Raw genomic sequence first — 23,621 nt, forward strand, 5'->3', positions numbered from 1 at the left:
GTAATGATCATTTTACGAGGATTATGAGACGAGGAAAGGCGTTTTATTTTATTCGGGTGTTGCAACATCTTGTCGAGGTGATTGTCGGGGGGTTGTGTGCAATTCTTTTAGTTTTGTCGCGTCGTTCTTTATACAAGTCCATGTGCTTTATCAGGACGAATCCAAACTTTGTATAATACATTCCAATCTACCGCAACGATACCTTGAGCGAGAAGTCCACGATCCCCGTGCCCTGGTGAATCGAGCTAGTAGACAAGATATCGACATCGGCACAGACATACGCCGGCGCATTCTCTTCCGTCAACCCACCACTCACCTCAATCAAGAAAGTCTTCTTCAAGGCCCACTCACGCTTCAGCTGTGCCGCAGCCCCCCGCACCCCCTCGGGAGTAAAGTTATCCAGCATAACAATGTCAGCCCCAGCCTCAATCGCCGCATTTGCCTCCTCCACACTCCGACACTCAACTTCAACCTTTGTTGAGAACCCACCAGTAGCCTTGGCCGCCTGCACGGCGCGCGGGATAGCCGCCGCAATAGACTCAATCGATGATGGGTCCACAGCACCGCCGTCCGCCGCAGCCCGGTTGTTCGCACATGCCCACACGTGGTTATCCTTCAGCATGGTCATGGAACTCAGATCATGGCGATGGGGGTCGGCACCGCCAGCAAGCATTCCATATTTCTCAACCAGCCGGAACCCAGGCGTTGTCTTCCGTGTGCCAGCCAGGGTACCTTGCCATCCCTGCGCACGCAGCGCAGCGAGCATGGAGGCGCTCTTGCTGGCAATGCCTGAGCAACGCGCCAAGATGTTTAGGGCTACGCGCTCGCCGAGAAGAATCTTGCGGATGGGGCCGCGGACGGTTGCGCAGTGCTGGATTGGGATGATTACTTCGCCTTCTTTGATGTGCCATTCGATTCTGGATGGGTTAGAGAGTTGGGGGTGGGATTATGGGTGGGGCATAGATCGAGGAGTAGAGGACTAGGAAACTTACGAGCAGCCTAGTTGCGAGAAGACCTCGTCGAAGAATGGTACGCCTGCGACGATGCCCTGGGAGGGCGGATCAGTTGAGATTCTTCTTATGAAGAGGTATAAATGCCTTGTTTTCAGGTCAGTTGTGCTTTACCTTGCTCTTTCCTAATAAGTGGGCCTCGCCCTCTGCCTCGCCAACGACAAAGCCGCCATAGTCCAGGCTAGGGCAGTCCTCTTCCAGCCAGGATGTTATGAGGCGCTTGTAGTTGCCGGGTAGTAGATGGCACAGATCTCCGTGAGCCGAGGCCATTGTAAGTAGAGTGGATTGGAATGAACGAATGAAATCAAGTGTTTGATTGGAGCCGTTCAGCCTTCGGTATATTATGTTGATCTGCGAGTTCGCACGAAGTTCCCCGCGCGGGGTGAAAGAGACCCGGGTTGACTTGGTCTCCGATTATGACCGAGGTCACGTGGGATCATACTTCTTGACACATGGATTTGGGCAACTTCTTCGTTGTATAGTCTTGTATAGTCGTGTATAGTTGTATAATTTTATTACATCACCTTGCCCTTACATATGCTCCCAATTAGGGGTGGCTATTGTACAGAAAGAGAAAAAGAAGCCCAGGCTCACAGGCAAATTCCTGGGCACGCCCCGTTGTTCAAAATACAAATATGCAACGTCGTTCACTATCAATCACGTATAACTGTAACTCCAACAAGTTAAAAATTGTAATCTCATATCGCTCCACAATCCGGGAATACGGCACACCAAAAAGGATAGATCGTCACGGGCTTGACATTCCCAGTGGAGAAGAGATTCTTCTCGAAGAGAAGAGGGTCAGGTGAATTGGGAACTGCTTGGATTTGGGAAACTCATCTGTATACTGCACATACTAAAAACATTAACAAGTATTTGGAGACATTTGGTTTTAGGGTCAGATGTATTTTCACATGTAATTAAAAGACATCTGATAAAAAAAAATTGGTGCAAATCCCGGGAGTAGAAACGGGCTGCCGAGGGTCCGGGACGGAGTTAACTTAGTCGGCTTCGGCATCTCATTTGTTGGTATTTTTCTTGATTTTGTATTACAATGGGGATGCAAGAGGTTCCTTTTTTATGATACTCAAATATGTCTGGCCCAAGTCTCCACTTCTCAGACTTGAAGAAAGATGTCTCATGGTACTACTGCCATGCTTCTTTTGCTATACCCATTTTGTTTCAAGCCTTCCATGCCTTGTACACAGTCTTGCAACCGAATAATTGACCCTTCTTCAGCAGAACCATGGACCGCCACTCAGGCTCATTGATCGCATTCACAAATCGGCTAGGTTCCACACAGAATCCAGCCCCCTCATGGTGTGCCGGCGCACCATTGATCGACGGCACATCAACGTACTTGCCAGTGTAGAACTGGAATGCAGGTTCGGTGCTGTGCACCTCGAGATGCACACCCGTTCTTACGTTGCTGAACTGTCCCAGGCGGCGCAGCGGCAAGCCACGAGTGTCTAGTGGGATCTTGCTGGGGTCAGACTCCAGCACAAAGACATCATCGATATGTGCGCCCGTTGCGGCGAGCGTGAACGGGGTGGTCACGTCGCGGGGGAACTTGGCAACCCCACCTGAAGGGATACCCGTACTATCGAGGGGTAGATAATCACTTGTAGCAAGTTGGGCGGTAGTTCCCGAGATATCGGGTCCATCGCCGATGTTGAAGTAGCTGCGGGGGAGCTTGGTTAGCGGGGGATAGCTCCAATTTTCGAGATGGAGGTTGTCATCAAATTCGAAGGGGAAAGGGTCTGGGCCTTTACCTGTGGTTGGTGAGGTTGACTACAGTCTCCTCGCACTCATTGCCAACGAATTCCACCTCGTACTCGGCCGTCAGGACAGTCTTGGCATCACCCTCCTTGCTCGCGGTGTACCACACACGCACCTCGATAGTACCGGGGTACCCCTCCTCACCATCTCTGCAAAGGTACTTGAACAGCAAAGTGTCGTGGCCATTGCGCTGGACGGTATATGGACCGTCAAAGACGCGCTTACCCCAACCCTGCTCACCACCATGCAAGGAATTGGTGCCATCGTTCTGCGTCAGTTGGATCTTCTGGCCATTCAGGTCTTGAATCAGACCATCTTTGATACGGTTTGCAACACGGCCGATGGTGGCACCATAGTGCGGGGAGTTGTGCTTGACATAATCATCTTGCGTGGGGAAACCCAAAACGATGTTCTTGTCGCCGACGCGGAATTCTTGGATGATTGCGCCCAAGGGCAGGAAGGTGAATGTAGCTTGTTCGGGGTCGGACATGATGAGAAATGCTTTTCAATTTGTTTCAATTTTTTTCCCTGGAGAGAATGGTGGGGGAAGAATAGTATATTTCATTTCGAGGGTCGACATGACGTTGCAACCCCGCAATCTGCGGGATCAATCACCGACAACACCAATTCTTTTAGCATAAAGAGTTGCCCTCGATTTTCAGGCGATTAGGCTAAAAGATAGCTTTGAATTAGCCTTGGTCAGGGTAAAGCATAACCCGTGACTTCCTACATAAACGGGCTGGGCCACGTCCAAAGCTACAAATATAACAAACTATAAGGTTAAAGATATCCCACAAGGCCGTAAGGTCCATGGTACTGAATTTGTATTCTCCAATCAGAGCTTTACACGGAACTACAAGTTATCACGCATAAAGCGGAGATAGCACATCGGTGTTAGGGTAAGCCTGCATCCGGTCGGAGGAAACGGGGTCCCGGCGTCCGAAGGGATCTGTGTATACCCCGGACTCATATCGGCCCACCTGAAAAAAAAAAAAAAAAAAAAAGGAGTTTTGCCAAGAGTTTAAGGATTAATAATATAATCGGTAGGTACGGAGTAAATAACACATTGGTATTGGGTTGGCATTATTGGTATGAATTCTTATAGAGATAACTCTGTATCAGTAGATCATCCGAGACCGAATACGATATACGAATACATCAACACAATCCTCAGAACTATCACAACGGTACAGAATTTCGGAGCATCTGGCCCATAAAGGGAAAACGGAATTTCGGCGACTTCCAAGGTCCCGGTTATAAAGCAAAACTCACGTAAGCAACAAAAATCGCTCATATGTGGAGATTCGGAAGAAAAAATAATGTAAGACGATGGATCCGCTGAGTCATCTTGCAAAAGAGTGTCCGAATTATTCCCGTTAGGTCTATTAGTCAGATTTTATAACCCTGGAAGCCCTAAAAAGCAGCAAATCGGCATCTTCCTCCGAACCTCTTGGAGAAGATAAAAGAGATCATTTCCCGTTTCGGACGAAATAACGGTGACACCCCAAAAACTTCATTTGGAAATAGAGCAATGAACGCCTCATTGAACCCCCCCCCCCCGTTTTAGAACTCCAGACAGAAACCCCCCCCCCAGAATTAAAAAAAAGAAACTCCAAATCCCGAAACACCGGTTCACTGTACAGAGGTGATTAGGATTCCAATTGCGCCCGAATCCAGTTAAAGAGACCTTGGGGGGGGGGGGGGGGGGGGGGGGGAAATAGCCCCAAAGAAGAGAAAGAAAAAGAACATGTATAGTATACATGCATCACGTCATACGGCGTTAAAAAAAAGTCCAAAAAAGTAACCCTAAAAAAAATTTGAGCTCAGATCGAGGTGATCTCCGTAGGGTTAGGGTTGAGGAACTGGTTGAAATCCTCATAATCGTTCTTGGAATCAAGATATGACCCTTGGGACAAGCAGTTCATGGGCACCTGACGATTGAACATGGGTGATGATAGTTGCTGGTCATCAAAGGGCATATTGGAGTAATCGGCCGTGGACATCAAATCCATCTCATCGAAAGGGTTGAACCCGTTACTAGGCCACTGTTGCGGACCCTGCAAAGCCAGTGGGTTTACTACCCCTTGCATCGACATCGGCTGGGCGAATTGCGGAGTACTAGGCATCTGAGGCTGAGGGTGAGACTCGGTCTTGATGGGCGCACGTGTCGTAGGACTGTATGTTGGCGGGGTGGGCGGCATATGCTGCTGGGAGAAAGCGTCGGATGAGAAGCGCGAGCGAGGCACTGGTGACTGGGGGCTATCGGAGCCACCGTCGGAAGATTCCTGACGTTGCATGCCGGCATTGGTGTGCCATAGATCCTGCTGTAGGGCTTCGGGGTTTTCTTCGAAGCGCTCACCCTTGGAGCCGTCCAGGGCACCGAGGCGCATGAGCAGGTCGTGAGTAAGTGGGTGACCATTGGATTCGAGTTTCAGCTGCTCGCCGGGCCAGCCTTCGCCTTCAATGTTGCGTCGGTAGAGTTCCTGAAGGCCGTTGACCAGCCAGGATTGTTGTTGTTCGAGCATCTCAACATATCTAATAAGAGAGGGATAGCTGGTCAGTGGGGGATTCTTGAGGGTTTCTGAAAATAGCTATTTAGCTTACCCCTTCGGGTAGACTTTGTCATGCGCCTTCTTGCGCTCTCCAAAGACACAGATGGCATTGTCGGCACGACAACGGGAACAAGGACTGGATCCGTCACACTGTCCGGGGGGTCAGTGCATGTTGGGACGATTGCTCGTCTTTTTTTTTTTGTTATGCATACCTTGGATTTCTTCAAACGACACCTATCGCATGCTTTGCATACTCTTTTACGGACATTGCTTTCGGAATGCGAGTGCTCCGAGGTTGGTGTTGATTGGCGAGCTGCCATAGTTTATGAAGTCGAAAGTTGTGGTATAGAGAATGAATATGGTTGGGGATATGGACCCTTAAGCTATACTTCCAGCACCGAGTATGATCGACGTCAAACCGAGGGTCAATGATATAATGATGTTAACAGATCATTCAAAGAAAGTTCAAATAAAGTAGACGGATGCAGAGAGGAGATCCTTGGGACCGTGGATAGAGGAAGGTTAAGAAATAATAGAGAAGTATAGGTAGTAGTGGAAAATAGGATGAGTGAAGTAATAGAGAGACTCAAGGAAAGGTAACCTCCAAGGTTATGGGAGTAGATGTGCATATATAGGAATCACGGAAAAAGAGGGGGCTATTCTAGTTTAAGAATTTTTAAATTTTTTTATAATTATTATTTTCTTAGAGTAATGGATGTGCCTACGGAGTTAGAAGTTCAAGAGAGAGCATAAAGGGATCGGATCGAAGATCATAAAATACAATACTTTTCCATACAATGAAAAATACAGGTATGACTCGGCATGTGCTGACGGAGCTCGGAGACTTTAGACCTGACGTATATCCGAGTGGATTGGATTTCCGGCCACACATTTGGATTTTTGTTTTGAATAAAAAAAAAGAATCGACTACTCCGTACTCTATGGAGAACATTCAAAGAAACATGTCTACTGAAGAATTTTGCTTTAGAATAGGATGATAAAAATAGTCAAGTCTGTAGAACAAAGGATAAAATTTAAATTCATCTTCTTCGCAATTTGGGCATAACCAAACTATTGAGGGTAAAAAAAAAAGAAAGGAAAAGAAAAGAAAAGAAAAGAAAAGAAAGGTAAAAAAAAAGAGAAAATAAAGAAAAGAAAAATCGGCAAGGTCATGCCGAATTGCATGTTGCACCCGAGATTTCATTATATTATGTAGATAGATGTATTCCGAGGTAACTATGACAGTCTAAGTATTCCAAGATTTACAATATACCATAATTCATATTAAAATGATACTTTGTATGGAGTACAACGGTCAACACAGTAAAATCATCCCGAGGTCATTTCAAATCGTCATGACCCGAGTCCTGTTCTACAAGAGAACAAAGTCCATGACGTAACCATTCCGGCTGCCCAAGAAGGAACTCTGTCCCTTTTAAGCTTGACATCTTGGTACTCCGTACTCCGTATAGCTTTACAATTCATGGGCCAGACCACTTTTCTAGAATTTATCCTGTTTCTCTCCCTTTGATCTTTCCTGTTTCTTTTCTTTCCTTCATTTCACCCCTTTCACCTTCCCTCGGCTGACATTCCGTTCACCTAAAAGCTTAGCTTAATATTTACTGCATTGGGAAATATGTGACGACCTGGGCTAGATCCTATCAAAATCCCAATTCAACTCAAATACCAAATCTCAACCCGTGGGAACTCTCTTCATCGAACGTGTCCCGTACCCGTTTGAACGGAAACGTATTCCGAGTCCATTCACGCTCTTCACCCTACTCACCCTACTCACCCCGAAGGTGGGCTGTAGGTAGCTTCGTGTTTCTCTACATGTTCCCCCAAATCAACCTCTACACAAACATTACTGTCTCAGAAATTTTTTTTAATTTGCTGATGACAGTGGTATGGTATCATCTACCATTTTTTTTTAAAAAAAAACCTACCTCATTCTCCATCAACAAGAGCGGTGAAAGCACCCGAGCTGACAGACACAGCAACCCCAGTGGCACATTTGACAAGGTACCTGATGCTTTTCAGTTCTCTGGATTTCACTCTGTTCCTGACCCTGTTTGCCGTTTGGTTCCGTACTCTTCCGGCGTTTGATATACTCCCACGCCCGACTGCGACGGGATCGGGTCTCACTTGCAACAGCGTCTACAGTGATGGTTGGTAGGGTGTTGTGCCATAGCTCGGCACATTGGGGAGAAAGTACCGTGTTGGCCATTGAAGTCGACGGGCTTCGACAACGCGACGGACTAGATCTATCCAGCCATTAGCTCGACTCTCTCTTCCTTGCTGACATGTCATACGGGCAAAGGTCTCCTCTATGTTGACCGTCTCGCAAGCGCTGGTCTCCATAAACCCACAGCCGTGCTTGTGCGCATACAAGAGTCCATCGCGGGAGGTCACTGCGCGATTATCCTTGAGATCGCATTTGTTGCCCACCACGATTTTCACTGGCGGTGGCAGGCCACTTTGCCCTACATCTCCTATAACTCCGGATTTCTTTTTAAACTCTTGGCGCAGTCGCTGCTTGTCCTCGACGCGTTGTTCCGCCTCCACTGATGCAGCGTTTCAAGACTCGAGGGGTTGGTGATATCGTAAACTAGGAGGGAGGCGTCCGAGTTTAGTGTCGAGGCAGACAATAGCCCACGATATTCCTCTTGGCCTGCGGTGTCGGTGATGGATAGGACGTAGGGGTGGCCATCGACGTTGCAGGTGACGGAGTAGGAATCATCTGGGCCCGATTAGAATTGAACTGGCATCGGAATGGGCGCGCAACAGTGATAGTCGGATCATGTCTTTCCCGGAATGAGAGATTTAGCGTAGTTTCCCAAGGTCAATTCAGAGGTGCTCACTCATGGTCTCATTGACTGCGGACCAGCCACATGGTGATGGGGGATTTGCCTACATCCCGATCTGGTCAGATCTCGATCGCGCGAAACCCGGAGACGTGGCACCGAATCACGGAGTCAGGATATTCCCAGGAGACAAGAGAAACAACATACCATATCCACCATCTCCGCAGATGGTCATTGAGATCTTGTCCATGGCCAATAGACAATGGAGAGAGTGAAGAGGGGGGATGGGGACAGGGTTGACAGGGGTTTATTAAACAAGGGGTCATCAGGATGTATAAGGATAGCTTAAATATAGCCCTTGTTACTCTGTTCTCCTCTCTATGTACTCTGTACTCCATATATACCTAATAATACTATGATTGGTAAATCGGTCTATCGTTGTCATTGTGATACATCTCATGGGGATTTGCCTCTAGGAGTGGTCAAGTGGAATAGCACTGAACACAATTTCTATCTGAAATGAGTTTTATATATAGAACATATATAAAGAAAAAAAAGGGAGAAACAAAATTAACAAAGGTATCTCACTAAAAAAGAATTTACCTATCATGAAGAGAATGTCAAATCCCTGTGTAAGAGATCTATTGGCGAGTGCTTCCCCACATTTGTACTTGGACATCAAGTCCTTCCTCTCTCCCTCTTCCTCTCTTCCTCTCTCCCCCCCCCCTCTCTTCTACACCTATCGATCATATTTACTTTTGTAAACATCAACATCAAGGTAACCTTTTCCCGGACACTTTCACTTCCTAGGTTGTCAGCGGGGTGATGGAACTCGGTCTGGGCCACTTATATTTTAATCACGACCAACATGAATAGCTTCAACTTGGAGTATGATGATGAACATCGTGGCTCATCGCAACCCTCCAACTCTTCATACCCGACCTTCCCCAATGTAAACTATGCATTCAGTGCTATACTACCCCAGAATACGGATCCACCCCTCCAGAACTTTGCACGATCACAACCTTCGGACCTCCAAGGGCTGAGGTCTAATGTCATGCTCACATACGATGGGATTCCGACCTCAACTATCTCAATACCCATGAACATGAACGCCCCCAACGCCTATACCTATGATATTCCATCCACCTACCCGGCCACCACCATGGGAATGCCTTTACAGATGGACCATTCACAGTTTCAGCCTACATACCCGTCCTTCCCGCCCTCCATGACGATACTCCATTATTCTCAGCAGCCGGCTCATCCAGCCCGTAATGAACCATATGATACAACCACCGACTCTACAGTCAATTTCGAGGATTCCGACTTTTCAGGTCGCACGAGCGACTGGTCACAGGCGCAAACGCAGGTGCAGGTGCAGCGGGCTCAGCGACAACCTCCAGAGCGCCGCCTACCTCCTGGCCAGCCATACCGTGCATCCCAACCGGTGGCTATCCAGCCCAAGAAGCCCGTTGCTGCCAAAGGTGAGATATGTCTCTGTCGGATACTCCCCGCTGGACTCTGGCCCATGGTATGACTAACTCGGGGACGCGCAATCAGAGGAGTTCTTGTCGGGACTGGAAAAGCCCGAGATTGGCAAGACTGAACATACCGGCATCTATTCAACAACTGGCTTTGACGTGCTGGGAGCGTTGGTATTTCTTTTGTTTCCACGAAGAGGATCTGACGATATGCTAATCTTGTTCAGAGCCGTGTGGCTATGCGGCCCAAGCCCAAAATCAACATTGGCGCCGTCGATCTTTCATGCGCCTTTGTGATGTGTGACATCTTGATTGAGGATCATCCAATCGTCTATGTATCAGAGGCCTTTGAACGATTGACCGGCTATACTAGAGATGAAATCGTTGGCCGGAATTGTCGATTTCTTCAAACGCCTGACGGTAAGATCAAGGCTGGCGCTAAGCGGTCATTCGTTGATGGACAAACTGTATATCGGCTACGGTCAACCATCGACCATCGCAGTGAGATCCAGGCTAGTATAATCAACTACCGCAAGGGTGGACAACCCTTCATGAACCTCATCACGATGATCCCCATCCAGTGGGACTCAGATGTATACCGGTACTACGTAGGATTCCAGATTGACCTGGTTGAAAAACCAGACGCCGTGAGGGGAAGAAATCCCGGTATGCTTTGTTGCATTCTTCGTGGCGAGGGCCCTCGCTAATATTGTGTAGATGGCAATTATAGCATTAACTATCAGCGCGATCAGCTGCCACAGTATATGGTTCCACCAACAGATATTCACTCCACACGACCAGACCTCGGGGTACGATATGGCCATGACGAAGTGACTACCATTCTCAACGCCATTAGGGCAACTGGAAATGATGTCAACCGTCACTACCTGGATCGCATTCTGGTTGAGAATACCGACGATGTGATCCATGTGCTTTCATTCAACGGTGACTTCTTATATCTGTCGCCCTCTTGCCACAAAATCCTAGAGTACGATCCGGTCGAGCTGATTGGCAAGACTCTATCCGCCATATGCCATCCCAGTGATATTGGTCCGGTAATCCGTGAATTGCGGGCGAGCACGACAACTGCCCCGGTGAGTGTTGTGTATCGTATCCGACAAAAGCACAGAGGATATATGTGGTTTGAGAGTCATGGCGCGTGGCACATCGACCCGAATCAGGGCCGGAGGCATCTTGTCATGACCGGCCGCCCACGACCTGTCTACGCCTTGGATCAGATTGCCCGCCTGGGCTCATCCGCCGCGCTGGCCGAGAATGATGTTTGGGCCAAGATTTCTTTGTCTGGTGTCATACTGTTCGTGACGACAAAGGTGAAGCCGATGCTCGGCCGCTCGCCTGACGAACTAATTGGTCAAGGCCTACAGGAACTTATGGAGCCCGAGATTGGTGGCACTGCCACCATCACGCAGGCCCTGGAGGCAGCCTGTGGTGGACAAGGAGCTGGCATGACCACCGTTACAGGCAGGGGCGAAGAGACAAATGAACTGCCCTCATTCAAACACCAAATGTGGCATAAGAAAGGCCATGCTATTTCAGCACATACCACATTGTATGCCGGCGACGCACGGGAGGGAATCAAACCGACCTTCCTCGTCGCCCAGATCAGATTTGCTCGACCCTTCCCTCCATCCGCCACCGCCACCTTAGCCGCCGAAGACAAAGGTCTCGCTACCCTTACCGGCACTTCACGAAACACAACGCTCACTGTCGGCGACCCCGTCCCGCCCCAGCAGTATGGTGTCCTTGGTCAACGCGTGCCCGATCTATCGAAACTCGTCGGCCTAAACGGTCTGCCCAGTGGCAACCACGGCATTTCACCTTCTGCCGACCCAGCAACCTTCTTCACGGAGCTCAATCCCACCCGCGGATCGAGCTGGCAGATCGAGCTGCGCGAGCTAGAGAAGCAGAACCGCGCTCTAGCCGATGAACTGCAACGCCTGCTGGCTCGCCGCAGGAAGCGCAAGCGCAAGCAAGGTTCCATGGCGGTCGAGAAGTTTTGCGCTATGTGCAACACCAAGAACACCCCCGAGTGGCGGCGTGGTCCGAGTGGGAACCGGGATCTTTGTAATAGCTGTGGTCTGCGATGGGCAAAGCAAATCCGTGGCCAGGCGCAGGCGCGGGCTGCGGCTTCTTCGTCTATAACAGTAGACTGATGGTGATTATGCCAACTATTTCTTTTCACCATAAAATTTTGATTTCCTTCTCCGCTTGGAGGGCTAGTTTATTGATACCCCTCCGTTTGACTGTTGAAATTGACACATGCTGCTTCTGAGCGCTTAGATTTTTGGGTGCTCTTTCTTTCGCGCTTGTCTTCATAAGTCTTTGAAATTGAATGCAGAAAATAAATCTCCGTTGCCTGCTAAGGCTGTAAGCTCTACAGCCAGTTAGCAATGATAGCCCAGGCTCAACAAAAACAAGCTCTTTGATGAGTCAAAATGTTGAACATAATACAAAGGATCCTAAAGAAACGTCTACTGTACAAGCAGGGGCCTCAAGTCTAGCTTCAGAAAAACAAAAGCTACATCTTGGATTTGGGGCTGTTCCCACGGACTGCCAGCCACTGCTCTAACCAGCGCCTCTCCAACTCCTCTACCTGTTTCCGGTCTTGGGTACCAGAAGAGACGTCTACACCACCACGTTCCTCAACAGCAATCTGCACCTCAGTAGCATTCATAGCCCTAACCCCTCCACCGACACGAATCATCCCATCATCAATAGCCAGGTAGTCGGCATACCGCGCCAGCCGAGGCCGATAGACCAAACCAGCAAGCGACTCGCCCGCAGTCTTATCATGCCGCTTAACCAGGCCGAAAACAGCACAGGCACGCAACACATCAGCGGAGCGCGCACCAGCAACCCAGACAGGATCAGCAAAACACCCAGCAAGAAGAGCCAACTGTTCAGCACTACCCGCCTTGAGCACATGCACAGACCAATCCTTATTCGCAGCAACAAACACATCCAGCGCCACAAGTTTGCGCACCGTAGCAGCAATGCGCTCCTTCTCCACCTGCGATGGCACACGACACGTCGCGGGTGTAATGGCAGAGCCGAAAATCGGGACGACCAGGGGTGTGAACTCGCCGCAGACGATCAGGATCAGCGCGAAGGGGATCATGCGGCGGACATCGCGGGCTGAGCGGCGGACGAGCTGGAACTGCGCGCGGCCAAGCTTGTCTTCTTGCGCTATTGATGGCGCGCTGCGGTTGTTGTTGTGTGTGCGTGTCCGCGGTGGGGATGTAGGGATATAAGCGGGCAGGCCTAGCTTTCTCCGTAGAGGAAGTGAGGCGCGATAGTTGTGGTAGACGTTTTTGAGGCCTGTTTTGTAGAAGGTCACGTATGCGCGGCCGAATTCCACATAGCGCTTTAGTTTATCTGCTGCACCTGCAGAGGGAGGCAGAGAAGATGGGGTTGTGAGAGGAGTGGGGTGTGTGCTGGTTGGGGCATTTATTTCGGTTTTGGAGGGGACTGAGACGGTGGTTGTTGTAGGGGGTGATGGAGAGGGTCGGCGGGATTGCTGGCTCGGGGCGGAGGTTGAGAAGAGCTGGGACCGCGCGCAGATGGGTAGTAATTGGGATTGGAGGTGGGGGTGTAAACGAGAACAGTTCCAAATTTGGAATTGAGCATGGAGTGCTCGCTGGCTCCGAGTTATGTTGGCCATGGTTGAGGTGAGAGAAAGATGAAACCAAAGCTTGCGCATGTTACCAATGGTCGACACCTTAGGCATCAATATCAAGATGCGAGTCAGTGTTCAAACCCAAGAAGATTGGAGGTATCAGAGCATCATCTACCATGGTTATTGATAGCTATCGAGGATTAATAATTTGGTCATTGAATCTCACAATGTTCCACGTGAATTAAAGAAAAACGAAATTCGTTTAGAAACTGCTCTATATATACTATGCTTCAGAATATTTTGGAGTGCAATCTATGTACACCAGTGTGAATCAAAGACAAGATCTATTCCCTTGCACGGATCTGAATGTTCTCGATGAGTCCGTTGCCCAACCGTGCAATCTCGTTCAGAATAGCAGTCTGATTGATTACAACCTCACCCTCGGTATCACCTGGGGCAGTCGAGTGTGCCGTCTTCAGGTTCCAGGTTCGCGACTTCTGGGCCTGCGGGTTCCAAAGGCCGGCAATCACTGCACAACGATCGTCTCCGTGGAAGAGCAAAATGCTCTGTCCGAAGCAGGCTTGTACGTCACAGACAAAGGAATTGATGGTCTGCATCATTCCAGCACGGGGCTCAGCCAAGTTCTTGAACTTGGGTGTCGAGGAACCGCCAAACAGCTTAGACCGTAGATGAATGACAAAATCGTAAGGAGCAAGCGAGGTGTCAAACAACTCGGAAACATCCATATCATGGGTCTTGCTGTGCAGCAAGCTTACTGCTGCTTTGGCTAGGCTGGACATCCGAGCAGCCACAACCTTGGAGGGCATCTCGTATTGGGTCCAGGTCACGCCTTCATTATCGAGATCAGAGGCGACGAAAAGGGCCAAACTGTTCATTGCGGGGTCGATGCTACGCCAGGCCGTGAAGCGAGTGCGGATATTTTCCGTTACCTGTGGGGTCAGATCACCTCCCAGGTCAACAAGAAACGGCTCCTGCTGCCAGTCCCACCGAGAGAGGGAGTGAAGAGTCCTCAGGAATCCGGTCATGACAGACGAAGGACATTCCCAGGGATTAGGTTGGGTGAAGGTGCGAATCACCAGCAATTCAATCAACTCGTCGCTGATTTGGGCAGTGAAAAGGTGGGAATTAAACCATTGTTTGGTCAGACGAATGGTGGGCGACAACAAGGGGAAGCGTGTGCACAGACTTCGGAGTGCCTGTGTCAAACGCGGAGTTTGGACAAAGGTCTTCTTGTAGGCAAAGAGAGCATATGCGGCCTCTTCTCGCTCCCGGGGACTCAAGTTTCGGTTCTTAAGATTGCGCTCGAGTAGGATTTGTTCACGCTCGTGGTGAATCCTCAACCGGAACAATACACCAGAGGAATGGGAAATTTCGAGATACGCATTGTTGATAACCTTGCTCGATTCGTTTTCGAGGCCTACACGGCAAGACGAGGCAGCACCCGACGATTCCAGAGAGTCTCCAATCTTCAAAAGGAATGCAACCTTGGTCATTTGGATGGCAGCGAAATCATCAGGCCAACGCGAGGAGCTTTCAAACTGAAGAACAACGTCGGTGGCCCCCGTTGGTCTGAGGGAGGTGTAACGAAGAAGCGAACTGGCTGGGGCCAAGTGACGAACCTCAAGTGGCACTTCATCCATGCCGCGAACAGACCTCTCAAGGTCCTTGAAGGCTTCATCGATTGACTGGAAAACAGGGCTGGAGTATGCCAGTATGCCATCGCCATGCTCTTTGAGGAGCTTGTCATATTCGTCACCAACAAATCCAAATTCATCGGTGGTAATCTTGAAATGCCGTTGGAGTATGTACTCCAAAATCTGATAAATGATGGATGTCTCCGACTCGTCAGACCAAACCAGACTTTCAAGGATGCTGCCATCCTTGAATCGTCGAAGCTCCGACTTTTCACCCCAGAAAGCTTGGAACGAAGCAGACTCTTCTTTTTCTTCTGCAGCTGGTCCGTGGTCGACAATTCGTCCGACGTTTTCAGCATTCAAAAGGAGTCCTACAGACACACCCTGGCTTGTCCGTTTGGGCCGCTTGGATTTGACTGACCACGAATCAATGGCGTGGCTCACAATAGACACAAGTTTGACCCTGTCTCCTAGAGCCCGGGAAATAACATTGTACAATGCATTCTGTTCGTGTAGAGCGCGGAGCGTGTCTCCATTGAATGACCTGGGGAAGGAGATCAAGCGGTCAAATCTAAGCGCTGGTTTGTCAACCTTGAGAATGAAGACCTTATCGAAGTTGTCCTCTCGTGACTCATTGAGCATTTTTAGGGTGATGGCGGCTTCATGACGCAGTGTGGTGTATGACCAAGGCGTCATTTTGTAAAGGATGTTCAAACCCCTGCGGCCATCAAAGACAACTGGTACCCCGGAAGGAACTGCGACATCTTGACCAAAGAAAAGAGGAGTGGTCAAATCCCTGCCGGCTAGAAATTGAATGGTGGCCTTGAAAATTTGGTAGCAGCTGTATGATGGTAGCAGGATGGGTTGTCCAGCCGGACCACCACCTTCAAATAGCAAAGACAGAAGTACAGTCCATTCAAAACCACCAAAGCCCCCATTCTGGAAGGGGGTGTGGAAACCTCTTTGTTGTAGCCAAGTGCGGCCAAGAATGCATGCATCGCTGAAAGAATCGCACTTCTTGGAGGCCGAGTAGATAAATTTGTGATATAGAGAGACAGTGGCATCGGAGCGGAGGCTGGAATTGTAATACGAGGTCGGTTCGCCGATCTCCAAGTTATTGGAGGCCTGGCGGATATTGCTTTTGAGTGGAAGCGTTCTTGTGATCGGGAACAAGGTAGGTTCGATTGCGGTCAGAATTCGGATTGTAGGTCCGGACGATTCGGCTTGACGCGGTTCCAACAGAATGAGAGGGCGGAGACTATCTCCATCCTGAGGGCCAAATTTAATATCAAACCCGAGGGTGTTCGCGGTATCTTGAATCCCAGCGGCTACGCACGCGATGTAGTAGGCGCGCTTGTGGAAGTATCTGAAGTTGATGTAGTCCTTCTCCTGGAAGAGTGTACTTGGCATGGTGACTGCCAGATCAATTGGGCGCGACTCCAGAGTGCGAGCACCCGTCTTTAGCGCAAAGCTACCTACCACGTTGATGTTCGCCGGCTTTACGTATGCCATGCTGTATTTGACGTCCTTGCTCGGTCGAGGCTCAGGCCATGGGATCACCAGACCAGAGGCACGTAGCTCCTTCTCGGCATCGGGGACAGATTGCGGAGACTTTTCGGGCAGGCCTTCAATTGCGGTTTTGATTTGGTGTAGTGTTTCCTGAACCTTCGACACTTGCTTGCTGTAGTTAGGTCTCAAACCCGCCAATAGCTCGTCCACTTGCAGCTTGAAGAAACTGGACTTGTAAAAGCCGCTGGCCATTGCAAGCTCTGCAGAGCGCTCATCCTTGCCTCGAGTCGGGTTTCGCTTATCCGTCACTTTCGATGTCTGTTTCGTTGCAGAGCTAGTAACAGCATTTCCCGGGGAAGGACTGAGCTTCCTGCGCTTAGATGTGTGGTCTGACATTTCGTGAGCGTAGCAGATGTCAGTAGAGGCCGAGATTTTTTTTTGGGCGATAACGGTATTGTATCTGTGGTACCGTACGGCTGACTCATTGGTATCTTATCAGGTACCCGGAGCATCGCCGAAGTCGCAAGTGGAGAGGAATGGCATCATTTACAACCCTGGGTCTTTTTTTTCTTTTTTCTCTTTCATTCGAAAGCAAATATCCAGATCAAATCATCTTTTCTCCTGATCTCTATTTTAAATTGAAAATGTTGCAGGCTTTGGGAGGACCTGTGCCTCCAAATACTGACCATGTATAGTTAACTCCCCGCAACCCCTCCATGACTCTTCTAACATTTACAAGGCCGTCAGTGTATCGCTTCCATCATGGAGAGAAAATGTCGGCTACGAAGAAGGAGAAGATTGGGTCATAAAGAAGATGCAATGCGGTTATCCCCGATTCTTCGTCCACCCTATTATCCAAAACCTCGCCCAGGAGATTGTTCGCCGCGTCGGTAACCCCAACCTCGAGTTTGCAACCCTATTCGCATCAGTCAAGTCAGCGCACATCTGTCACTCCTTTCTGCTTAGCAAAATCTCCCCAGAGCAGGCATACAAAACACGGATTGTCAACTTCATCCCATCCCCACATACCGAAGCCGGGTCGACAGTGACGTCTTCCTTGTCGTGTGTCATTTACCCAAAAGAATACGCTTCCATTACCAAGCAAGTATGGCAACACGCGGGCAATGGTATATCCAGTCGACGAGGTGAGTTTTGCCTTAGGTCATTAGAGGACGGGTTTTTGGTGGAAGACAAAGGCTTGGCGACTGCGGAATCAATCCCCCAGCGTCCTTGCAAGGGACCTCGCAGGTACCAAAGCGTCAGTGGAGCGAGAAAGGGCTCTGTTGGAGAATCTTCCCCAAAATCAAACATCGAAGATGGCCGAGACTATGCTCAATTTATCGAGGAGCGATTTGGTCGAAACCTCAGCACTTCTCTTGCCAACCAAGCCAAGCTGGCTGTTCGCAAACGTATTGCGGGTGTTTTGAAAGTCGATGTTGAACTGCCAGAAGCCCTGAAGTCAGCTTCATCAGAAGGTAGAGTTGCCGGTATTTCCGAGGAGGATGTCCTTCTTTACCCTTCGGGCATGAATGCCATCTTCAACGCTCATCAGACCTTGCTGGCTACTAGAGGCGATTTACCGTCAATTTGTTTTGGGTTCCCATACACGGATACATTGAAGATTCTTCAAAAATGGGGGCCAGGCTGCGTATTCTATGGTCACGGCTCCTCGGAAGATCTGGAAGATCTGGAATCTCGACTGAAGGCTGGTGAGCGTTTCCTTGGACTGTTCACCGAGGCACCAGGTAATCCTCTTCTTCAAACACCGGACCTCAAACGAATCCGCGCTTTGGCAGACCAGTATGGGTTTGCCGTGGTGGTCGACGAGACCATCAGCAACTTTTTGAACATCAACGTTTTGCACCTTTCAGACATAGTTGTCAGCAGCTTGACCAAGATTTTCAGCGGAGATAGCAACGTCATGGGAGGAAGTGCTGTGCTCAACCCTCACGCACAGTACTATGCAGCCATCAAGGAGACTTTTAACCGGGAATACGAAGATATTTGCTGGGCAGAGGATGCCGTTTTCTTGGAGCGAAACAGCCGCGACTTTATTGCTCGCATTAAACAGATCAATGCAACATCTGAGAGCATTACAGCTATGCTAAAGGAGTCACCCCTAGGCACGTATTAATTTACTTTGAGTGAGTGCTATACTGACAATTTCAAAGTGAAAGAAGTTTACTACCCGAAATTTAGCCCCACGAAACCACTTTATGATAGCTTCCGCAACGCCAATGGTGGTTATGGGGGTCTCTTCTCTGTCACGTTCCACTCCCAACCCGAGGCGATTGCCTTTTTCGATAACATCGAGGTTTTGAAGGGACCTAGTCTTGGGACCAACTTTACATTGAGGTGAGATAGTCGCCCTCTCTGCCTTGGATTTTACTAAATTTTCAGCTCCCCGTACGTTCTCCTGGCTCATTACGGTGAATTAGACTGGGTATGTACATCCCTAGTATGTTGACTAGGCCATAACTAACATCCACCAGGCGAGATCCTTCAATGTCGATCCGGATCTAGTTAGAATCAGTGTTGGGTTAGAAGAGGTACCAGATCTGCGCTCCAGGGTACAACGGGCTTTGGACGCTGTGCAAAGTGTTCGGCAGGCAAGTGCATAGTCTACCCAAATTCGATCAAATTTGGCCCGTGCATTGCACAAGCACTTGGATTCTTCTGGGATACCCAAATTCGTAAATTGCAGTATAAATCACGATAGAAAGCAGACTACCGTAGCTTATCACATTGCACCATGAAGAAAATGAGATCCTGATCCGAGTCCTTCACTGTCCAACGCCAAATAAAAGCAGTTTGACGTGTTAAAATGTACGATCTAGCAGGTCATCGCTTGTAGTACTCACCGCCCGGCTTGTGATGCCCAGGTCTCCGCTGGCGGTTTTTCTCAAAGCCTGGCGCATGGTCTCTACATTGAGGTCTCCCCCAAAACTGGAAGAGACCGGGCTTTGGGCAGCACTAGTAATGGGGAACCAAGTGGGAGACATATCAAGCCCTCTGAAGGAGGTCGCAATGCTTGTTGGCGGCGAAGTGCCGAGTCCATGCGAAGAAGACGGAGAGCGCAGTGCAGACGGGTATTGTTTGGAATCTCCAAAGCGGTCCCGAGGTTTTACGCCAGCATGAGCTTCATTTGCTTCTGCATGCTCGGCGTTGACAACGTCGGCAAAGGAAATGAAGCTCAGCCGACGTACATCTGTCGTGTCTAGTGCTCCGTAGCTAGACGAGGGTTCATCTCCGTCGGACTGTCCCAAGAGATGGTCGATGCCCGAGGGTGACATCAATTGCTCCCCCGATGGACCACCCGCTGACTGATGTAGGCCGTGTGTGACAATCTCGACCAAATCTGGATCGAGGCGATCATCTGTGATCGCGGCTGAGGATGCTTCTAGGACAGGTGGAATATAGTTGTCGGTTCGAATGTGCGCCGGTATCGAAGGCGACGCCTGTGCTTGCACTATATCTTCCTGCACATCTCGTTCGAATATCTGAGAGGCAGGGGAATATATACGGGGCGGCAGATACGATGAGCTTTCGGGCGACGAGGGGTGTATCATGTACTTAGTTGAATCATGGTTTGATGTTCGAAGGGGTTCGGATGATCTCACAGGTGATGTATAACCTGGGGCGTTTTGATTCTTGTCCCATATGAAGGCAGCGGGCTTCGGGGCTCGTGTGCTTGGTCCTGTATTTGGCTTCTGATCTGCCTGAACTGTAGAGTCAGACATTGCGATGAGAAAGACTGTCAAAATTTGACAGCCATGATCAATAAAGTAGTGTTAATGGGAGTTGATAGAAGTCTTAGTGATGACATCGGTGAGACATAACGGTCCACGGGTAGGAGACCAGGTGACAGGCCCAAACAAGATTTGTTATTACCTACTTGGGATAGAAGCTTGTATCCGGTACCTCTAATTGAGCGGTGATGAGATGGGCCTCCGAAGTACTGGATACATACTCCCCGTACTCCGTACATATGTTGTAACGTAGTAGTTGACTAGTGCAACTAGTTAGTATTTTTAAAAATACGGTATGGTAAATGGTATTATCAATACATACTGGCCAAGGGGGTCACGAGACCAGGGGAAAAAGTTCGGGTTCGAAGCGCGAGAGATGCCAACACGTCCAGTCTGTCAACCCCAAGTTCAATCTTACCTTTAAGTCAGTTGACCATAATCAATCATACCTAGAAAGACTTACTAACTCTTTCATTTCTAATCATCTATAGTCTCTGATCAATTCCCTATCCCAACTGACTAGACGCAATGGCGACCTTCATTGCCGCGACGAAGCGGCCATTCCTCACATTGCCATTCCTTATTCCATCCTTGTCGGATTCGTTGGCACTAGGATTTCGACGAAACCAATCTTCATACCGACGAACCAAGCAGCGACTACGTGTGAAGCCAGACTCCTCATTTGACCCGTCTAGCCTGGGTCACGATCACATTATCCATAACCCGCCATCCAGTGCTCCCAATGCCTACCACACCCCATCCAAATTCTTGCCTGCTGATGATGTTCGGAAATCGTCCATCTTTTCTTCCACTGCGACCCCCAACGCCGACGATCTTCCCGGTGTCTACAAGTCTATGCCCGAACGGAAATATCACCTCACCCCTTCAGACATTGAAGAAATCCGCAATCTCCGCAAGAATGATCCCATGACCTGGAGCCGAAACAAGCTCGCTAAACGGTTTGAATGCTCGCCCGTATTTATTGCCATGGTCTGCCAGGCAAGCCCAGAGAAGAGGGAGATTCAGGCCCGGATCTTGGAGGCGGTGCAATCGCGATGGGGACCTAAGCGCCGGATGGCCAGAGAAGACCGTCAACTGCGGCGTGAGGCCTGGGGACGAGATGCATAGTGGCATGATCCAACGCACAGGAAAGGGTCTGCCTTTTAAAGAAAATCCATGTATTCTAGTTTATTTCTAGCATTGTTTATGAAGATCTATTCCATACCAAATTATTATGTTCTTGTTTCCAAGGATGCCAAGGGCTACATAAGTATAATAGGTAATTATAGATATTAGCACCAAGATAGAGATGTATAAAATAGATTACAAATATCATAGATATTATAGATATCAATTGAAAAAAATCCTCAATGTCTCAGTTTTTAAAACATCCCCCTTTGTCACTTGTGTGATCCCTTCCAAAAAAAAGTATTACGTGATGAGAAGTCACTTCTGGACTCTCCCCGGTTACCTCAGGGCAAACACGGCAATGCCCCTCTTTCCCCTCCGTGTTCCTTTCAAACTTACTCCTTTTTCTCGATTTTCTCCAGTTCGTTCTCTATCTCGCCGTTTCTTCTACGGCCATATCAGTGATTCCAAAATGGCGCCCTCTCTGGAGCCCTTTTTCAAGCAGTAAGTATAGCTATCTCCAAGTAGAACGCTTTAACTGACAGTCAAACAGGGTCGACGACTCGTCTAACGATTTCATTGAGCGTATGTAATACTGGTCTCGTGGTTTCTCGGGTTCTCGGTTTCTCGCAAGGTCCTTGCTGATTCTGGTCAAAGGTCTACGGAAGGCGGTTGCGATCCCATCTGTCTCAGCACAAGATGAGAACCGACCGGATGTGTTCCGCGTGAGTCTTCCAGCAGACGCACAAATCCAGATCTAATGTTTCTAGATGGGACAATTCCTTGCCGATGAGCTCACAGCCCTTGGAGCTGAGGTTGAGCAACGACCATTGGGCAAGCAGCCTGGCAAAGAGCACCTCGAGCTGCCACCCGTGGTGGTTGCGAGATACGGCAACGATAAGAACAAGCGCACTATTCTGGTCTACGGACACTACGACGTGCAGCCTGCTTTGAAGGAAGACGGCTGGGCCACCGAGCCCTTTGAGTTGACCATAGATGAAAAGGATCGGATGTACGGCCGTGGCTCTACCGATGACAAGGGCCCCGTTTTGGGCTGGCTTAATGTCATCGATGCCCACCGCAAGGCTGGTATTGAGTTCCCCGTCAACTTGTTGTGCTGCTTTGAGGGAATGGAAGAGTATGGATCTGAGGGTCTGGATGACTTCATCCAGGCTGAGAGCAAGAAGTACTTCAAGGATACTGACGCCGTTTGTATCTCGGATAACTACTGGCTCGGCACTGAGAAGCCCTGCCTCACCTATGGCCTGCGTGGCTGCAACTACTACTCCATCAGCATTTCGGGCCCCGCTCAAGATCTGCATAGTGGTGTCTTTGGTGGTTCCGCCCACGAGCCTATGACTGATCTGGTCAACGTCCTGTCCAAGCTGGTTGACCCACAGGGTAACATTCTGATTCCGGGTCTCATGGATCTGGTGGCTCCCCTGACTGAGGAGGAGCAGACTCTCTACGGAAACATCAGCTACACTATGGACAACCTCCACGAGTCGTTGGGTGCCGAGACCAGTATCCATTCCACCAAGGAGCGTACTCTGATGGCTAGATGGCGTTACCCCTCTCTGTCCATCCACGGTGTCGAGGGTGCTTACTCGGCCCCCGGTGCTAAGACAGTCATTCCCGCCAAGGTCATTGGTAAATTTTCTATCCGTACCGTGCCCAACATGGAAAGCGAAGATGTGAACAAGCTGGTCTTCGACCATATCAAGGCCGAGTTCGCCAAGCTAAACAGCAAGAATACTTTGGATGTTTGGCTGCAGCACGACGGCAAGTGGTGGGTCGCCAGCCCCAAGCACTGGAACTTTTCTGCTGCCAGCAAGGCTGTTCAGCAGGTCTTTGGAGTCGAGCCTGATATGACTCGCGAGGGTGGAAGGTAGGACTCTCTTTTTCCAAACCAAAATCGGTCCACAGCTAATTACTGACAGTATTCCTGTCACATTGACCTTCGAGCAAGCCACCGGCAAGAACGTCTTGCTCCTCCCCATGGGAAGCTCGACTGATGCTGCCCATTCTGTCAACGAGAAGCTTGACAAGAAAAACTACATCGAGGGAACCAAGCTGCTGGGAGCTTACCTGCACTATGTTGCGGACGAGCCCACCTCTTCATAGATACAAAATCAATGATTCACCGTTTTATCTGCTACTTTTGCAGTTACCAGAGTACAAGCCATTTCATCATATCCTACGTTGGGGTAAACCATCCATTACACATCACACACAAAAGGACCTCAGGAGGGGACAAATACCATCACCGTACTCGGAAAGGTTGATTACTTGTGTTGCGCTACTTGCGGGGAAT

General features: G+C 49.4%; 11 protein-coding genes across 11 annotated transcripts; 4 read left to right on the plus strand and 7 right to left on the minus strand.

Moving 5' to 3' along the window:
* Window positions 1-187: 187 nt before the first annotated feature.
* On the minus strand, window positions 188-1,280 carry Pdw03_5420 (Nicotinate-nucleotide pyrophosphorylase; the record flags this gene model as incomplete). The annotated part of the gene is made up of 3 exons (XM_014683406.2): window positions 188-917; window positions 993-1,048; window positions 1,125-1,280. 3 exons carry the CDS (start codon window positions 1,278-1,280, stop codon window positions 188-190), a joined length of 942 nt encoding a protein of 313 aa, XP_014538892.2.
* Window positions 1,281-2,192: 912 nt separating this feature from the next.
* Pdw03_5421 (Aldose 1-epimerase, putative) lies at window positions 2,193-3,279 on the minus strand (the record flags this gene model as incomplete). The annotated part of the gene is made up of 2 exons (XM_014683404.1): window positions 2,193-2,691; window positions 2,783-3,279. 2 exons carry the CDS (start codon window positions 3,277-3,279, stop codon window positions 2,193-2,195), a joined length of 996 nt encoding a protein of 331 aa, XP_014538890.1.
* Window positions 3,280-4,612: 1,333 nt separating this feature from the next.
* On the minus strand, window positions 4,613-5,661 carry Pdw03_5422 (Fungal transcriptional regulatory protein, N-terminal; the record flags this gene model as incomplete). Its single annotated transcript, XM_014683403.1, has 3 exons — window positions 4,613-5,324; window positions 5,394-5,491; window positions 5,554-5,661. The coding sequence occupies 3 exons, from the start codon at window positions 5,659-5,661 to the stop codon at window positions 4,613-4,615; spliced, it is 918 nt and encodes a 305-aa protein (XP_014538889.1).
* A 1,837-nt stretch (window positions 5,662-7,498) lies between these two features.
* Pdw03_5423 (Small GTPase superfamily) lies at window positions 7,499-8,395 on the minus strand (the record flags this gene model as incomplete). Its single annotated transcript, XM_066101053.1, has 5 exons — window positions 7,499-7,605; window positions 7,654-7,905; window positions 7,988-8,145; window positions 8,203-8,209; window positions 8,353-8,395. The coding sequence occupies 5 exons, from the start codon at window positions 8,393-8,395 to the stop codon at window positions 7,499-7,501; spliced, it is 567 nt and encodes a 188-aa protein (XP_065957993.1).
* Window positions 8,396-9,013: 618 nt separating this feature from the next.
* On the plus strand, window positions 9,014-11,803 carry Pdw03_5424 (GATA transcription factor LreA; the record flags this gene model as incomplete). Its single annotated transcript, XM_014683401.1, has 4 exons — window positions 9,014-9,632; window positions 9,709-9,803; window positions 9,857-10,295; window positions 10,347-11,803. The coding sequence occupies 4 exons, from the start codon at window positions 9,014-9,016 to the stop codon at window positions 11,801-11,803; spliced, it is 2,610 nt and encodes an 869-aa protein (XP_014538887.1).
* Window positions 11,804-12,168: 365 nt separating this feature from the next.
* On the minus strand, window positions 12,169-13,311 carry Pdw03_5425 (LETM1-like protein; the record flags this gene model as incomplete). Its single annotated transcript, XM_014683400.1, has 1 exon — window positions 12,169-13,311. One exon carries the CDS (start codon window positions 13,309-13,311, stop codon window positions 12,169-12,171), a length of 1,143 nt encoding a protein of 380 aa, XP_014538886.1.
* Window positions 13,312-13,610: 299 nt separating this feature from the next.
* Pdw03_5426 (Pre-rRNA processing protein Utp22) lies at window positions 13,611-16,826 on the minus strand (the record flags this gene model as incomplete). The annotated part of the gene is made up of 1 exon (XM_014683399.1): window positions 13,611-16,826. One exon carries the CDS (start codon window positions 16,824-16,826, stop codon window positions 13,611-13,613), a length of 3,216 nt encoding a protein of 1,071 aa, XP_014538885.1.
* Window positions 16,827-17,074: 248 nt separating this feature from the next.
* On the plus strand, window positions 17,075-19,051 carry Pdw03_5427 (Cystathionine gamma-synthase, putative; the record flags this gene model as incomplete). Its single annotated transcript, XM_066101054.1, has 5 exons — window positions 17,075-17,119; window positions 17,170-18,553; window positions 18,602-18,785; window positions 18,831-18,873; window positions 18,923-19,051. 5 exons carry the CDS (start codon window positions 17,075-17,077, stop codon window positions 19,049-19,051), a joined length of 1,785 nt encoding a protein of 594 aa, XP_065957994.1.
* A 198-nt stretch (window positions 19,052-19,249) lies between these two features.
* Window positions 19,250-20,170, minus strand: Pdw03_5428 (gtpase activating protein; the record flags this gene model as incomplete). The annotated part of the gene is made up of 1 exon (XM_014683397.1): window positions 19,250-20,170. The coding sequence occupies one exon, from the start codon at window positions 20,168-20,170 to the stop codon at window positions 19,250-19,252; it is 921 nt and encodes a 306-aa protein (XP_014538883.1).
* Window positions 20,171-20,707: 537 nt separating this feature from the next.
* Window positions 20,708-21,307, plus strand: Pdw03_5429 (mitochondrial 54S ribosomal protein mL58; the record flags this gene model as incomplete). Its single annotated transcript, XM_014683396.1, has 1 exon — window positions 20,708-21,307. The coding sequence occupies one exon, from the start codon at window positions 20,708-20,710 to the stop codon at window positions 21,305-21,307; it is 600 nt and encodes a 199-aa protein (XP_014538882.1).
* Window positions 21,308-21,779: 472 nt separating this feature from the next.
* On the plus strand, window positions 21,780-23,431 carry Pdw03_5430 (Glutamate carboxypeptidase, putative; the record flags this gene model as incomplete). Its single annotated transcript, XM_014683395.1, has 5 exons — window positions 21,780-21,811; window positions 21,861-21,892; window positions 21,965-22,032; window positions 22,078-23,195; window positions 23,248-23,431. 5 exons carry the CDS (start codon window positions 21,780-21,782, stop codon window positions 23,429-23,431), a joined length of 1,434 nt encoding a protein of 477 aa, XP_014538881.1.
* Window positions 23,432-23,621: the final 190 nt, after the last annotated feature.

The sequence above is a fragment of the Penicillium digitatum genome, chromosome 6 (assembly GCF_016767815.1).
Source record: "Penicillium digitatum chromosome 6, complete sequence".
Lineage (NCBI taxonomy): Eukaryota > Fungi > Ascomycota > Eurotiomycetes > Eurotiales > Aspergillaceae > Penicillium > Penicillium digitatum.